The sequence below is a fragment of the Gorilla gorilla genome, chromosome 14, assembly GCF_029281585.2.
Source record: "Gorilla gorilla gorilla isolate KB3781 chromosome 14, NHGRI_mGorGor1-v2.1_pri, whole genome shotgun sequence".
Classification (NCBI taxonomy): domain Eukaryota; kingdom Metazoa; phylum Chordata; class Mammalia; order Primates; family Hominidae; genus Gorilla; species Gorilla gorilla.
Window position 1 is genome coordinate 24,448,767 of NC_073238.2, and position 17,194 is coordinate 24,465,960.

General features: G+C 52.0%; 1 protein-coding gene and 1 long non-coding RNA gene across 2 annotated transcripts in view; one reads left to right on the forward strand and one right to left on the reverse strand.

The window, feature by feature from the left end:
• The window catches only part of LOC129526379 (immunoglobulin superfamily member 3-like), a 39,470-nt gene that overhangs the window by 21,854 nt on the left and 422 nt on the right, over window positions 1-17,194 (forward strand). Inside the window, exons 8-11 of the mRNA XM_063697092.1 lie at window positions 8,534-8,944; window positions 14,328-14,397; window positions 16,338-16,409; window positions 16,734-16,907. Of these exons, the coding sequence (XP_063553162.1) occupies window positions 8,534-8,944; window positions 14,328-14,397; window positions 16,338-16,409; window positions 16,734-16,806 (626 nt within the window). The 3' untranslated portion in view covers window positions 16,807-16,907. The remainder of the gene's footprint in view (window positions 1-8,533; window positions 8,945-14,327; window positions 14,398-16,337; window positions 16,410-16,733; window positions 16,908-17,194) is intronic.
• Window positions 791-9,604, reverse strand: LOC129526404 (uncharacterized). Its single transcript, XR_010130449.1, has 5 exons — window positions 9,533-9,604; window positions 9,119-9,326; window positions 4,339-4,510; window positions 2,563-2,647; window positions 791-2,298 (listed from the first exon to the last, which is right to left on the reverse strand). It is a non-coding gene; the product is annotated as an uncharacterized lncRNA (long non-coding RNA).

The window sequence follows — 17,194 nt, forward strand, 5'->3', positions numbered from 1 at the left end:
GTTTTCACTGTAAAATGAGAATGAACAGTGGTTGGCAGAGGAGACTTATGAGTATCACTGTACTTGGGCTGTTATGAGGCCTCTACTTAAAGGTGCACAGTAATATACTTTTATGGCCCTTTGGAGGCTAGGAAGAGCAAAGGTGGGTGCTTGAGGCCGTGCAGGACTCCCAGAGGACAGCTGAGGCACTAGGAGAGTGCATCCCCTTAAGTGTTACTGTCTCTCCTCTATTAAATATTTATGCATTTAGCACTTAATATTTTCCAGAGAGCTTCATAAGAGTTTTTACTCTTTCCTGTATACTTTGGTGCTGGTGCATTCATTTTGGGGAAATAGAAGTGGAAAAATACATGAGAGCTGACTGTGTGCTGGAGACTGTTGGACACTTGGTGTATATTATCTCACTTAATCTTCACTGCAACCCTGGGAGGAACATATTGCTTTCCCATTTTATAAATGAAGTAACAGAGGCTCTGAGAGGTTCTCAGTTCCTCAAATTAAACACCTAGTGAGTGGGGGAAGTTGGGATTTGAATCCAGGTGTGCCTTGTTTAAAAGTAATTGCGGTAGGGAGACTTTGACCTTTTTAAAGGCTATGCAATCAGAGATTCTTCTTTCTGCATTCAGTTAATGCTGTCCTTTACAGAAGAATTTTCTCCTTGTAGATTGATGATGTGGAGGAGTTATGGCACTAGCGTTACTGGTAGTAACAACAGTAGCAGCTGATATTCACTGAGCATTTCTTGTAAACCACTGGGAATGCTTTACACATAATAACTTAGTTCCTTGTTTCTTAATCCATGCAGTGCTGTGAGGGGGACCATTTTACCCAACTTCACAGATGAGGACACTGACACAGAAGTTACATAAATTGCCCAGTGTGCCATAGTAAGTGGCAGAGCCAGGATTCAAGTCCAGACAGGCAGTTTGGCTCCAGAGTCCAAGTTCCTAATTTTATTATTATATGTTCTAGACAAGTGCTTTTCTTCTCAGGAATCTTCTTTGGTACCGTATGCTTGTATTTAATGTTTCCTCTCTCTGGTTAACCACTCCTGATTTCCTAATCCCCTTTAGCAAATCCTTAAATTTTTTTTTTGGAAGTTGGGGTCATAAGACACTGGTAGAGGTTCCTCAAGACACAGTTTGCTGATGGTGTAGAAGTTTTATCTTGTGCCTCTTTTAACTCCTGATTCTTCCAGCTTCTGCCACAAGGTGGCTCTAAGACCTGGGGATACCAGAGCTCAGAACCAGCGCTATCCTCTCTTCTTTTGCTCTCCCTGCGTACCTTGCCCCTCAAAACATATATTCTTAGCCCTGCTCTGGTGTCTTCCATAGAAGTGTCCCCTGCTACCCCCGTTTTAAAGAATATTGTGTTAAATATTCGTATTCCATCAGAATCAAATAGGAACCCAGGGACTGTTGACTCACTCATGCTGGTCCATTTACCATCAGCCTTCCACTGCTGTGATATCATTTATCACAGCAAGCTTCTTTGTGGTCTGTGCCCCAGACTCGTCCCTGCTGATCCTGCCCCCATATCAGTATTCATCAGAATCTCTGGTTGGATGGCACAGTTGACTTGTGGATCTGTTATTTGACCATGCCCTGTGTGTGCTTCCTGTTGCGTATGCACATCCCCAACAGAATCTTCAAGGAATGCCATCACTGTCATGTTGCCATTGATCTAGCTTAGTCTGATCCCCATTGATCACATAGTGTGACCCCTCAAGGGGTGCTTAGGCAAGACTTTCAGCCAGTTCACATATTTGATTGTTAACTCTTAATCAGTTTTCTCTTTTAATTGTAAAGCATAATTGCCTTGCTTCCTTCTGATTTTCTTTAGCTCAAAACGCCCTCCAATTACACATCCCTAAATACGGAAGCAGTAAGGGAAATGTCAGCACTCATTTTTCAAATGTTTACGACAATATCTTGGTTTGGCTATTAAAATTGACAAAGCCATAAACAAGCTCCCATGAGGACAGCCTCCAGTGGTGGAAAGCTGACTTGTCAGAGGGTGTATTCTGCTGGGATTTTACTGATGGGCACTCAGGATGAATATTTAATACCCTCTGGATGTTGCCAAATCGGTTTTCTTCTATTTCTTATTGCTGACCTGGCAGATTGGGATAGCAGAGGGCTTTTCTTTGACTTCCATGAGTCCAGAGCATGTGAACACTGGCTCTCCTTTCACATTCTGAGGGATGACTGCCCCATCCCTCAGAGGACTGGCCTCTGCCTTCTTTCAGGGGAGTCTGGGGTTCTCCTTCTTCCATCCCAGGTGGCTTCTGCCTGTTGTCTGTGCCAAGATAGAATGGGCATGAGTGCAAGAGCCCTAAGAGGAGAGCCCAGCCCCTCCCAGATGCCTCAGGCCTGTTGTCATGGTAACACCGGGGCACTTGTTATTGGCATCAACGAGCCAGGGTCACTGCCCTGCCTGCAGACAGGTAAGGCAGGGTAGGGCGCATCTGGGTAACCTTCATTAGCTATTTCCACCTGCAGACTCTTGCTGCTTTCCCCTTGCCCCTCCCTCCCTGTCTCTCTGCATGCATTGAGCACCTACTAAGTGCCAGGTTGCCATGCTGGTGAGGCTGCTGAGATGGGTGTGTCACATTCCTGCCTTGCGGGCTCTGTGGGAGGCAGGAGGCCTAGGGACAGAGGAGAGCAGAAAAGCATTACAGGTGTGGAGGCAGAGCCAGCACAGGGCATGAACACGGGGCAGGGGGCAGGGGGCAGGGGGCGTGAGGAGGGAATGGGGTAGGGGTGAGGGTGGGAGGTTGGGAAGGAGGAGTGGAGTATTTCAGGCTCAGAGAAGAGTGTGAATAAAGATAGTCATGGAGGGTGGGAGCAGCATGCTTATCTTGAGATGACTAAAGCATGGGGTCTGGGAGGGGTTCACCCCCAGGCAAGCTGGCAGGGATCAAGAAGTCCCTTTTGTACATGGGAGCATGGGGTGAGGGTGGGCATATGTAATAGCTAAAAGCAAGGACAGACCAGACGGCCTCGGTTTGAATCCCAGCTCTACCACTAAGCCAGCTGTGTGACCTTGGGCAAGTGTCTTTATAAAATTGGGAATAATATTTATTTCATAGGATTGGTGAGGACCAAATAGTTAATATCTATAAAGTGCTTAGAATAGTGCTGAGCACATAGGACCAGATGAAAGTTTGCTAAATAAATAAGAACATCCTAAACTCAGAAATTAGGACTTTAGCTCATATCCAGATCATATACTCCATTTTTGTAATAATTTATAATATTCCCTTTACCCAGAAATGAAATTCATATACAATATAACATTCCTAATCATATCTTTAAAATTTGCTATACTGTCCTAGTTGTGGGATAAAGAAAGTATTTTTTTTTATGAAGTAGTTCATAGTAAAATAATGTGTTTCAATGTGTAAATGCTCAGGACAGCTATGCTAGGAGGCACAGTCACAGTCAACGCTGTCCCTAAATGCACACTAACAGTCACCGTATCAGACTTGGCACCATGAGCAGGACTGCCATCCTGACAGGGTTTCTGAAGTCCTGAGTAACTCTTGCTACAATTCTGAACAAAACAAAGGAAAATCCTCTCTTGACTGACCTGGCATATATTAAAACCATGCAAAATAAAAGAATTGTGATTATAGTAAAATGAAAGTAGGTTCTAGGCTCAGAGGCATAATTTTTGCCCACATGAATGTCATTTGAAAGTCACACAGGACACGAGGCAGAGTTTTGTTGCATGGAGTTGTCCCAGATATGATTTTACATCTTTAATGGCTTTATTCCATTGAATATATACCCCTCCCCAAATCAATATGGCAACCAGAGACCTGCTTGCAATTAGCTGCCTTATTGAGAACTGCTGTCATGGGCTGTGGGGTGGGCAGCTGTGGGCAGTAGCATGCCCCATTTGCCATTTAGGGAAATCCCCTGGCTGTGGCTAGGCCGAGAGGGAGGGAGTGTCATATGCAGGCCAATTATAAGAGCCTGAGAAGGAGATCATTGAGGGCCCAAATAGGGAATGGTCATGTGGAGAGAGCAGGGAGCCAAGGGGTGTTAAGGACAGAGGGACTCAGGGGTAGTAACAGTTTGACTGGCAGGCGCCTGTGCCACTGGCTTCCCATGCAGCTCACCCTGCATTCTTTCCTTGTCTCTCATCTGACTTGCTTCTCTCCACTTGAAACATCTCTCCTGCCGCAGACACTGGCCGCCTCTATCTCTAGCATTACTGTCTGTTGTCTTTAATAAAGAGCAGTGTCTTCCTCCCTCAGTGCCCATCTCTTTGCACCTGCCACTCTGGCTGCTGCTCACACCACTGCACAGAAACCGCTTTCTCCAGACTTACCGGCAACCACCTCAGCAGCACAGCTGTTGCTTCTCAAACTTGGATGTGCATCAGAATCAATTGGAGGGCTCATGAGCCTGCAGGTTGCTGAGCCTTACTCGCAGTTTTTCTGACTTAGCAGGTGCTGGCAAATTCCCAGGTGATGCTGATCTGCAGATCCACGGCATGCACCCTGAGGGCCACAGGTGGTCAGGATCAAGTACAAGCTGCAGGCCCCTTGCAGTGTGGCCGAAGCTTACCTTTCTAACCTCATCCACTACACCTGAGCACTTGCTCCTCCTTGAATAGAGTGCACAGGGTAGTTGTCATCTTTCTTCACTTGTCCCCTCTCTCTGGCGTGCCCTTTCACTCTCCTTCTCCGCTTGTTTCTCAGGGCCTAGCTCAGAGGCCACATACCTTTTGAAATGTTCTCTTTTCTATCAAAATCAGAATTGCCCCTCCTTTTAAAAAGTAACCACATTTATTCAACTATTCATTGATTAGTTTAACAATGATTGGGTCAGAGTCCCTGCCCTGCATATGCTTAGAATTTTGTAAGAAAGAGAAGACTTTAAAAATTACCTTCGTTGTAAGGCAGCAGTAACAGCTATAGTGGAACATAAGGGAATCCTTTACTGAAGAAATAAATGAGTTTTGAGTGAGAAGAGCACGCACAGAGTGGAATCTGAAGGGAGAGTAGGCTGGCTGAGAAAGCTGCTGCTGGTCTCCGCTGTGGAGTTCTTCCCTCTTCCTGATGTCTCACCTTGAAACCACCCTATCCTGGCTTGTAACAAACGCAACAGCCTCTCCTACCATACAAAACACAGATCTTCCAAGTTTTAATCACAAGCCTGGGAAGGAAACTCTCCAGCTGCAGAAAGAAAGGGCCACTCCCTCAAAGCAGGGCCTGGCCCCTGGGGGCTGCTGTGAAGGCAGCTGCTGGCGTGAGCTGGAGCAGCTCTCGGACCCTCTTCCTGTCTCTTGCTGGATTCTTTCTTCCTCCTGCCAATTCACTGTTGGGAGTTAGCCAAGCCTCACTCTTTTCTTTCACGTCTGCATTTATGGCCTCTCAAAGCCCATTCACTCACACGCCAAGTCCAGGGTTTCTCAGGCTTGAAGCTACTTGTGAATCACCTGGGGATCTTGTTAAAGTGCAGATTCTGACTCACTGGGTCTGGGGTGGGGCCTAAGAGTCTGCATTTCTAACAAGCTCCCAGTGCTGCTGGTCTGAGAACAGCACTTTGAGCAGGAAGATTACCACTTATGCTTGACAACTCCCAATCTAAGTGTTGAACTTTGAACTTGGGACAAGGCACAGAAACCACAAAGGAATGAGAATAGCTAAAATTCACTGGGTGTTTGTTATACAACAGGTTCTGTGCTAAACTCTTTTTATAGACAATTGCTTTTAGTCTGCACAAAACTCCTAATGGAGATAGAGACATTGTTCTTATTTTGCAGATGAAAACACCTGTGGTCTCTAAGTGGGCAGGGCTCTCCTAGCTCTGTGGAGGAAGGTGGTGCACGCAAGCTGTACACCACCCAGGGCAGGGCTCTGGCAGGACATGGGAGGGCTCCCTAATTATATGTGGAGATTCCAGTCTCCCCTGTGCCTCAGGAAAGGTCCTACCTGCCCTGGAGATGTGGGAGGAAATCCAGAGCATAGAATAGGAGCTGACCCCTTGCCCACCTGTCAGACATGCACCAAATTTAAAAAATGCCTCTCTTTCAAACTTCTCAACACTTCACAATATTTTGACACGGGAAGGAAAAAAAATGGAAATGCTTTGGAACATTTCTATTCCTTGAATTCTTGTTCTCAGACCATGTGACTGAATAGAAGTTTACTCACAGGATTCCAGTTTAACATATGCAGTTACTATAGCAATTGAGGTTTCCTTAGTAACAGTTGCAAAAATAATCCAGTCCCAATTAATAATACATTTTAAACCTCTTTCTACTCCATGCTGAACAACCCAGTTTTTTTGGCCAAGTACCAGATAATTCAGGTGGTGTCATTTGCACTGATATAGATATCATTTGCATGCGGTGAATTGGGTTGGAAAAGAATGAAAAGGGAGCAGTTGTTTCAAGTATTATAGGAATCCAATCTGAAAAGTCGACTGGCAAGTGAATGCAAATCTAACTTCCAGAGCTTGGGAGCTTAATGGTAAACCCTGTCCTGGATTCCTAGTGTGCCCTAGAGGACTTTCTGCATTTGAAGAAGGGAGAAGGCAGAAGATTGGACTTGCTAACAAAAAAGATGAACCCGGGAGGGTGGGGCCGTGGCACACAGGATTTCTCTCTAAGTGGTGCCTGGTGTGTTCTTGATGGTGTGAGAAGGTCTGTGGGTTTGTGAATTCAACAAGTCTTCCTGGAGAGAATGTCTGATTCACCGCCGGGAGATGCTCCGCAGTGTTACTCAGTCATGGCATTGGGAATTGGACTTTGCCACACCTTGGCTTGCTAAATCCTTCCATCCATTCAGAACATTTGTCTGTGTGCTACAGGGAGACCAAGTGGCAGTCTGTGGCTTTCACAAGTTTTGGTTCTGTGATGCATGGGACTCAATCAACCCTTGATGCTGCCAAACCAAGCTTAAGCCAGCTGGCAGGCCAGGGTCATGACCAGTGGGCTGGGTCCTGGGTCTGGATGCAGTTCCTGGGGTTGAGCTGGACTAAAGAGACAAGAGTCTGACCAGCAGAGTGCTGGAGCCTGGCCAGGCATCCCTGCCCTGCCCCTGCCCCTGCCCTCCACACAAGCTCGGTTGGAGGAGGCCTAGGTTGCTGTCCCTGGGTGGAATCTGCACCTTGCCCCTGCTTTCTTTCTCAGCTGGGAAGTGGTTTGGTCCCCGTGGCGGAAAAACTAAGTGTGAAGAGAGTGGTGGAGGTGAAACAATGCTTGTGCTATTAGTTCCCTAAGAGGAACTTAGAATTGTTTTTTTTTTTTTTTCATTTTTAGTAGCATGAGAGGCGTGGGTGGGGGAATGCAGAGCCAAGGTTAATGATGATAGGGTGGGTGAGATCTCAAATCACCTTCCTAAGATGGATTTCATTAGACCTTGGCTTCTTGCCACTGGCAAGGTGAACATCGTCATTAATTAGCTGCTGGGGAGGCGCTCCACAGGCTACCCTGTTGTCTGTTTTTGGAGCGGGACAGTGAGAAGGGAGGATTGCAGTTGGCTTTGCCTTGTCCCGTGGTTTACTGTCTTCTCAGCCTTCTCTCTCACTCCCCTAGAGGAAGCCGCCTCTCCCCGCCCCCGCAGCATCCTCTAATTACCTGTTGCCGTGTTTCTCCAATGTGCTCTCATTCGCTCACCCACTCATTCACCTATTTCAGCAAACACTGATCAAATGCTTTCCTGGCCCAGGTGTTGTGCTAGGCTCTGGGGGTGCAGCGATAAGAATGTCCGCTAGGCCTTCCGCCCCATGAGGGCTGGGACTCTGGCTTACTCTTCAGGGTATCCCCAGCACTTAGCATCCTGTGGGAAACTGAGTGGGCACTCCGTAAATACTGGTTGATTGAGTGGAAAGAGCCTGATCCCTGCCCTGCGGGAGCTCACCATCTAGGATATGGGAGAGAGATGTGAGGACACACAGCCCAAAGATATATAGAGGGTGCTGAGGAAGGGTATGGAGCCCAGGGGGATGGGAATGAGGGATAAGTGGAGAGAAGGGTGAGGGTGGGAGGTGGCAGAAGGAGACAGGCAGAGAGGACAGCAAGGGCAAAGGCCAGCACTCAGGGAAACTGCACCAGGGGCATGCACCTGTGGAGGGTGCCTGAGGGTGAGTCGTGAGAGATGAGTCAGGACACTTGGGTGAAGGCCAGATCCTGAAGGGACTTTGTGCTGTGAAAAGGAATTGTTTCTCTCTAGCCCGTAAGTAGTTCAGAGCCATTAAACTTTTCAAGCAGAGACCTGATATAGCTAGATTTGTACTTCAGCAGGATCACCCTCAGAGGCCCTGTGATGGTGGGCTGTGCAGGCAGTGGATAGGGGAGAGATGGTGAAGGCCTAAGCCAGGCACATGGCAAGGAGGAGACAGGGAAGGATATTTAGCGGTGGCCTGGGCTCCGTGCTGCCTTCCTCACACTGAAGCCAGTCGGTGTTAAATCTCCCAGGAACTGTGCTGGAAGAAAACTGACTCAGAGCCTCAAGGTGGATGGGCCACGTTTCTGGGAGTCTGTGGTGATTCTTGTGTTCCCCTTTCCTTTGCAGTGACAAAGCTGCAGGTGAGCAAATCGAAGAGGACCCTCACCCTGGTGGAAAACAAGCCCATTCAGCTGAACTGCTCAGTCACGTCTCAGACCAGCCAGAACTCCCACTTTGCGGTGCTCTGGTATGTCCACAAGCCCTCAGATGCCAACGGCAAGCTTATCCTGAAGACCGCCCACAACTCCGCCTTCGAATACGGTACTTACGCGGAGGAGGAGGGCCTGAGAGCCAGGCTTCAGTTTGAGAGGCATGTGTCGGGGGACCTGTTCAGCCTCACCGTCCAGAGAGCCGAGGTCAGCGACAGCGGCAGCTACTACTGCCACGTGGAGGAGTGGCTGCTGAGCCCCAACTACGCCTGGTACAAGCTGGCAGAGGAGGTTTCTGGGTGCACAGAAGTCACTGTGAAACAGCCAGGTAAGGCCGCAGGGCACGGTTGTCCTGGGCCAGTGGGTTTAGTGCAGAGACTGCCTGGGGGTGGGTGGGGCTCTGTGGGGCTGGTGTGGAGAGACTGTCTGCAAGGTGCATGCTGAGTGTGAGTGCAGGTACACAGACCATCACCCTAGCACACTGCAATCCCATCCATTTTACCTGCAGTGGGTCCTGATGCTGACGGCAGACTCATGGAAGCATCCTTGACCCTGCTTCTGTGGATAGCATCTTCACCAAGGAGCAGGGCAGCTGTGGTTAGCAAAATGTGGCAAGGCAGGGTTCATGGCAGCTCCTGAATCTTCTTCTGGGTTTGCAGCTTGCACCCTGAATCTTGGGCTGACACCAGCTCCACACCCAGAGTTCCTACCTAGAAGGCAATTTTCTGGTCTTATGCATCTGCATCCCCCTTCTTCCTTAGCTCCCAGCCCAGCCCAGACAAGCCTTTCCTGTCTCCAAACTGAATCATTCCTCCTCTGGCCCTTCCTCAACCCCATGGTGTAGCCCTTATTCCTCTCCCTCACAGGTGGCACTCAACCTCTGCCAGAATGCTTCCAGGGAGGTAGAGCTACTCACTCTGCAAGCCTCAGTTCCACTTTTGGGCAGCTCCAATTGTTGAAAAGTTCACTTTCCTGTAATTTCCCTTTTGAGATCTGCCCATGGAAAAACCAAAGAGAAGTCTGCGTCATTTCCTTTCAAATACATGAAATGTATGCCCCTTCTCTGTTAAAAATCTCTAGTTCTTTCAACTTCTCACATAGTGTAGCCTTAAGGGCCTCTCCATCCCTCATTCTCACATCCCTACAATTCGTTGTTGTCTCTGCCTGTCCTTCCTGATGGGCCTTGGAGGGTGCTGTGTTGCCACTCTTAGCCTTGCTAAGAGTGACAATTCTGGCAGGCTGCAGACCATGTGTGGACCTTGATCTGAGGGCTTAGAGGCTTCGGCCTGCCAACCCTGTGGGGGCACCCACCCTATCTCATCTCATTGAATGGGGCAGAGCAGGTGAGGGCATGATGGACGGATGAGCCTCATCCCCCTGCTTCCGTTGCCTGGGGTCCTTGGTCAGCCTGTCTGCTCAGACCCCTGAAACTGGGGGTTGAGGAAGGACCCTCCTGGATCACGTGACTCCGTTCAGTCCAGGTGACCAGGGTCCTTGGAGTAACAGCTCCTAGAGCCCAGCCTATAGCCCTGAAAGTTGGGGAGAGGGCCTGTTAGGAGAAGCATCCCCTGCCTTGGGGTTGTAGAGGTGATCTAGGCTCCTCAGACCTTGTGGGGCCTCAGATGCTTACATCTCCAGCTCCTCCTGGCATGGGCATCTGGCTGCAGCCCAGCTCTGTGGCCCCATCTCCCAGGGAACCTTTGGTCTAATCTGCCTCCCGCTGAAACCCAGCCTCATTCAGCCCCACCGAGGCTTTCAGAGTTCAGGTCTCTCATTCAGGGTTTGAGACCCCACCGGGCTCAGAGAGACCTGCAGCCTGCAGCAGTCCCAGATCACACAGCCCCAGGGATGGGACCAGGAGCCAGCCCACATCCCACCTGCAGCAGTTCCTGTGCCTTTAAAGCCTCCCCTCCTCCCTGCCCCGCCCCCAGGCCACTGGGGGAGGGAAGGAGGAGCAGGGTCACAGCAGGGAATCCTAGCTTGGTTTTGGTGTGCTGCTGGACGACCAGACCGGGCGTCGGGTGAGCCCAGAAGTGAGAGCAGTTGGCTGCGCCCCAGTGCTGTGTGACCCAGAGGCGCCACTCACCCTCTCTGAGCTGGTGGACATCATAGGTGGGGAAGCTCAGGTCAGGGCACTCCCATGAGTGTCTGGAGTCCTGAGTCCCATTCTCAGCTCTGCCATATACTTGCTGTGCTCTAGAGGAGTTCCTCTTCCTCTCCGAGCCTCGGTTTGTGTACCCGTGCAGTGGGAGTGAGTTGCACTTTGGGGTGAAGGGGGCAAGACTTGTGTGGGCGCATCCTGCAGAGGGATCCCACAGAAGGGGAGAGCCCTGGGTTCTTTATCCGACTGGGTCTGGGCTGGGGGGGGGGGGGCTCTGTTTCTTGGCTGATGAGTTTGCGTGAGTTTGAGTGAGGTATGCGGGTGGGTGAAGGAGGGCTGGGGGGAGTCACCTGACTTGTGCGAAGAAGCTCTTGAGAGAGCCGTGGCTTCTTGGAATTAAGAGGAAAGAGTGCAGCATGAACAAACAGGCCCTGGAGGATCTGGCAGCCCTGAGTGGGGGTGGGGGGCCAGCTCTGGAGTAGAGCCAGAGCTGTGATGGGGTTGGGGGACCCTGTGTCCTTGGGCCATGCTTGCCTCGCTCCTGGGTTCTGTTTGTGGCTGTGGATTGGGGTGGGGCAGGGCCAGTTGTGCGAGGGGTCATTGCCCAACTCCAGGGGGCACCTGCTACCTCTCAGCTATATATATAGGGATATATATAGTTCTTTCGACAGGTTTCCAGCAGGTAGTGGTTATTAAATCTTACTGAAGGGGTGTTTTTTCTGATTCTCAACTCTGTGCCGCAAGGGTGGAAACTGTGAGAGACAGATTCCATCTCCACATCTGGGTAGTAAGCATCCAGTCCAGGGGTGTAGACAGTCCTGGGGAAGCAGCCAGAGATCTGTACATTCTCATATCCAGGGATAGCGACTCCAGGCTGGGGGCTGGCAGGATAAGGCGTGGGTGGGTCCTGGGCTCTCCCGCAGGTCTGCAGACTTCCTGGAGCCAGCTGACCTTGGTAAATCCCTTTTGTCTAAGCTTCAGTTTCCTGCCTGTGAATGGGGTTGGGGCTGTGCTCTGGTTTCACCTTTGTGGCTCTGGGGTTGTGGTGACAAAGCCATCAAGCTGGGTTGAAGGATTAACCAGGAAACCTCAGACTGGCTGCCGTGTCTACCTCTTCCTCCTACTCCTCTCTCTGCTGCATCCTGGGAAGCTGCTCTGCTCAGCCTAGATGAGGCTCAGTTGTGTGTGTGTGCACGTGCTTGCACGTGTGTTGGAAGTGGGTGGTATTGATAGCAGAGTCAGTGTCTCCGGGTGAGTGAGGCTTGCACATTTCTCGGGAAAGGGAACTCACTACCTTATGTGCCCAGGACAAGAGCTGTGGGGTCTGGAGAAGACTTCTAGGCCAGCCCCTGCAGTCTTTCCTCAGGTGACATGGCTTCCCCAGACCCACTTCCCCCTAGGTGCCCTCTCTGCATTCAGGGGGTAGAGGGCTGACTGGGACAGAATGTGACACACTCAGCATGTGAGGAAATGCCTCCTTCATTCTGTAGGCCCTACCTCTATTAACATGTCCTTTGATAAAGTGCCTCCCCTCCTGTCTCCCCTCTCTGGAATCCTCAGCTGCTGCCAGGCTTCAGCTGTGCCCTATTGAAGGCAGCTCTGTCTCCCTACTTTCCCCAGCCCAGGGTTTTTCTTTTGGGGTCAGCTGCAGGGATCTGGGCCATCCTTTACCCACTCAGACTTTCTTCCTGCCCACCTGCTGCTGTGAATCCTGTATGTCATATATATGTGTGTATATATATATATAATTATTATATTTATGTAATTTATATAATATATTATAATATATAAATATATATAGTATTATATATAAAATTATACTTTAAGTTCTAGGGTACATGTGCACAACGTACAGGTTTGTTACATATGTATACATGTGCCATGTTGGTGTGCTGCACCCATTAACTTGTCATTTACATTAGGTATATCTCCTAATGCTATCCCTCCCCCCTCCCCTCACCCCACGACAGGCCCCAGTGTGTGATGTTCCCCTTCCTGTGTCCAAGTGTTCTCATTGTTCAATTCCAACCTATGAGTGAGAACATGCATGTCTTATATGCTCTCAGGCAGAGAGGAAACTGCTGAGCAGGGCAGGGGACAGAGCCCTGTGGCTCTCCACTTTAGACCCCTCCCGGCTGACTGCCATGGAATGCAGCCACTTAGCAGGGCCAAATCCCCTGATGTTCCTGTTGGCTGTCTAGCCTTCAGGGACAGGTCATGGGGCCTTGGTTCCTGCCCTGCCATCTTCCCAGTCACCCTGATCTTCAGGGGGAGGAATAGCCTGAGAAAGGGCTTGGTCATAGCACCTCCATCCTAGGGCTATTGAGGATCTCACAGTTGTGTGTCTGGTGGGTTCTGTCCAGAGCCCGTTTGAGAGCAGTGGATGACAGGACAGGCCTATGTGACCCAGGCAGGCAGCAATATTGGGTCAGCCTTCATGTCCCCTTCTGTCAGCTTGGGGCAGCCTGGAAGGATGATTGTGGGGTAGGTGTTATGGGCACGAAATAGACCTCAGGTGGAGGCTGCAGGGGCTCTCTGGCACTGTAGACACAGCAGGCCAGGATCAGGGGAGGGAGCCATGACTCAGGGAGACTCTGGCCCACATCCTTGGCAGATGAGGGCCACAGGGGAATGGGCAGCACTGTCCAAAGTCCCCTGGGCTGGGTCCACAGCTGTTCCTGGCTCAGACTTCTTCGTGGGCTGGTCAGAAACATGCAGTAACTTGGGGCAGTTACCAGGTGGCCAAGTCTGCACTGCTGGGCTCTGTGAGCTTGGGCCAGCTCAGGCCCTCTCTGGACCCTGCCTTTCTGGGCTGTTCAGGTGGTTCCTTGGGCCTGGGGTGCTAATGTTTCTGGATGGGGAGCAGAACCAGTCTGCACTCAGGGCCCCAGGCCATGTTCCCGGAACACACTTTTAGCATTGACAGCAGCTTGTGGTGAGGCCCCTTAGTCTGGGTTCTGGTCTAGTGCCAGGGGCACCACTACTCCACCACCTCCAGAGCCATCTCTGGGACACTGGCTGTGAGTTAGATGTTCTGAACAGGGACAGGGAGAGCCAGAGGGACCCAGCCTGGGGCTCACTGGAGGGGCTCGTGGGCAGACAGTGCCCTTTGGAGGGAACCGAGTCTGAAAGGAAGGAAACCCTTTCCCCGGCTCATAGCACCTGCTATCCAGGGCCCTGCCAGAGCTGCGTGAACTTTAGTCATGTGGTGACAGGCCGAGTCACCGTGCCAAGTCACTGTGTGCCTCCTTGCTGCTGTGACGTCAGCTTCCCTATCCTCCCAGCCAGGCTGGATCTCTGTGAGAGGCCTGCCTGTCCTGCACCCTGTGCGGATGCCTCCCACTGTCCACCAGGGCTGCTGGGCACCCCCTGGCTGGTCTCTTGGACTAGGTAAGCTCATGGGTCCTCTGGCCGCTCCTGCTGTTTCCCTGCCTCTGCTCCTCCTCGGAGGTGGCCACCCCCAGATCCCACTCCCAATTCGGAGGCCCCCTGAGGAGTGCTGCAGGGGGCCGCAGGCGTGGCTCTGAGCCACTCTGGAGAGTGGGGGGGGCCCAGCCAGTTCTGTGGCTGGGACTTTCCCAGGCAGACAAGTCTGTCTCTTCCTCCCCAGCGGGTGCAGCCCAGAACTGTCTTCTGAGGAAGAGGTGCTCTCCTGGGCCCCCACTGTCCCCAGGCCTCAGGTAAGCCCATCAGGGTCACAAGGAAGGGGTTCTGGGTTTGAGGCCAACCATGGCAGCTGACCTACTTTCTAGCCTCAGTTTCCCCTAGTGTGTGCAGCTCTCACACTGTTTGGGTGAGAACCAGGCCTCTGGGCTTGGACATTCTTTCAGTGAGTTTTGAGGGTGGAGGGATGGGAAATGGAAGCCCAGGACCTCAGCAGGGTGTCTTCCTCCGAGCCGGGGACATCTGCCTATGGGAGGCTGGGCCCACCCTCCCTTGCTGACCTGCCCTGGGAGGAAGGGACAGGGCCCAGCACTGCCTACTCCCCTCCCTGTTCTTCCCAGCAGTCTAAGCCTGGCTGGGTGCCCCCTGCTCCTCCAGGTGCCTACTTGGGCCTTTGGGTAGACAGATTAACAGACAGGGGAGGCTGGGTCATGGTTGGACCACCCCAGGACCCTGACCGGGGGCTCAGCTCATGACCCTGAGCCTGGGAGAGATGAGGCCATGCCCTCCAGGGCACTCAGCATGACCCGGTCCAGTGGATGGGACTGGGTAGCTTCCTTGGTGCAGGGGGCTGTCATGCTAGGACAGGGTCACTCACCAGGCCAGGCCCCTGCCGCATGACTTGTGGTGGAAATGTCCTTTTGTTTTTGTTTTTTGCTTTTGTTTTTTTGAGACGGAGTTTTCCTCTTGTTGCCCAGGCTGCAGTGCAGTGGTGCAATCTTGCCTCACTGCAACCTCCACCTCCCGGGTTCAAGCAATTCTCCTGCCTCAGCTCCTGAGTAGCTGGGATTAGAGGCACCTGCCACCATGCCTGGCTAACTTTTTGTATTTTTAGTGGAGATGGGGGTTTCACCATGTTGTCCAGGCTGGTCTCCAACTCTTCACCTCAGGTGATCCACCTGCCTCTACCTCCCACAGTGCTGGGATTATAGGCGTGAGCCACTGCACCCGGCCATGTGATGGGAATGTTCTGTGTCCATAATAGATGCTGCATATTGCTGGCCCAGCTCCTGAGGCTCTTTGGACCTCCAGGAATCGGTGTCTCTATCAGGAACCCTTAATCCTGACCCGGACTCCCGGCTGGGACCCAGGGTGTTGGAGTGGCAAGAGCGCTGTCAGGCCTGGTGAAGGGTGTGAGCTGTCCAACGGGGCAAGGAGGAGGCAGGGCCTGTTCTGTAGTTGGACAGACAGAGCCCTCTAGCTGCTTTCTGGAAGACTGAAGGGAAGGTGATGTTGGAGGGAGGGAGTGCAGGCAGCAGCTGTGAGGGAGTTCAGGTCAGAAACAGGTGGCACCCGGATTTACGCTGTGGTGGTCACGGTGGGGATGAGGGGCTGCTTTGGATTGTGCTGGGGATGTGGGGTGGTGTGCTGCTGCATAACTACTGCCAGGTCTCTCTGCTCTTGGTGTCTGCATCCAGGGCTGGGAGGGGGTCAAATGTATCACACTATCGGCCCCAGGCCCACCAAGCCTGGGGAGGTGGCCACACTTCCACGATGGCATCTGGATGTTCCCTGTGTGTGGGGAGGACACAGGGACTCCATTCGTAGACCACCTCTTGGACAGTGTGTCTGCCTCTGAGGTCAGATGCTCTACACTGGGACAGGGTGGAGTGGAGGGAAACCCAGCTTGGGGCTCATTGGAGGGGCTTGCTGGCAGACACCTCCCTTTGTGGGAAACTGACTGTGGGAGAGGGGAACTCCAACCTCTGTCACCACATCCCTCTTCCCTGTTGTCACACCTGTCACCTGCTGCCATAGCCATGAGACTTCCCAAAGGTCACTGCTGCCACTCACTGCACAGCCTGGAAGGGAGTCCACAGGGGACATAGAGTGAGCAAGAGACCTGTGCCACTCAGGCCTCCTGGGGGTGTCCCCAGTGCAGCCATGATGATAATCACAGCTACCATTCACCAAGTCCTGCCCACAGTCTAACCTACTCTATTCACAACACTCCCAGCAGCAAGGCAAGTGAGGTGCTGCCGTCATCCAGGCTGGACAGTTCAGTGATTTGCCTGAGGCCCCACAGCAGGTGAGTGGCAAGTCCAGCGTCAGAGCAGGGCAGGCTGGCAGTGCCCCCTGAGCCCCCTTTGCCATGCTTACCACATGCACATCCTGGGCTTCTGCAGGAATTCCCTGTCCCCTACCTGCCCTGCTCCATGCAAAACCCTCTTTGAGCTGTGCCTGGGAGACGTGCTGAGAGAATTCATGGAAACAAATGTGTTACTGACAGCCTCTTTGCCTCCAGAGTTCAACTGGAGACAGAGAAACCAGCCAGAGGCAGAGGGAGGTAACACGGAGTCCCCCAGAAAGGTCTGGGCTGCGCGTGCTTCAGGTAACCTCCCTTGACCTTCAGGAGAACGAGAAGGCTGCCTGATCAGAGAGTCTCTGAAGAAGATCCTGTGGCTACAGGCTTCAGCAGAGTGTGAGGGAGACCCCAGTTATTTCCTCAGGTGTTTCCACCAAATCCTCCTGTCTTTCATGGCCAACACCCCAGGCAAGGCTTGGGGCCCCCGTCTGCTGCTGGACGGTAAGTCCTGTCCCCGTGGCAGTGAATCTGTGGGGTGTTCTGATTGTGGGCACTATGGAAGCTAAACCCCATGCTCCAGGTGGGGTGGAGGGTCCTCAGAGGACTCCTGGACAGTGCCAGGCTCTAGGCTGAGGTGGGGGACACAGCAGAAACCAGGCCAGGCCCATCCCTACTGGAGCTTCTCCCTAAGCAGTGGAGGCTCAGCCACTGTGAGGAGGTAGGCAAGGCCCTGCAGAAAGAGGGGTGAGGAAATCTGGGGGCTCCCAGGAAGGGTCACTGCTGGAGAT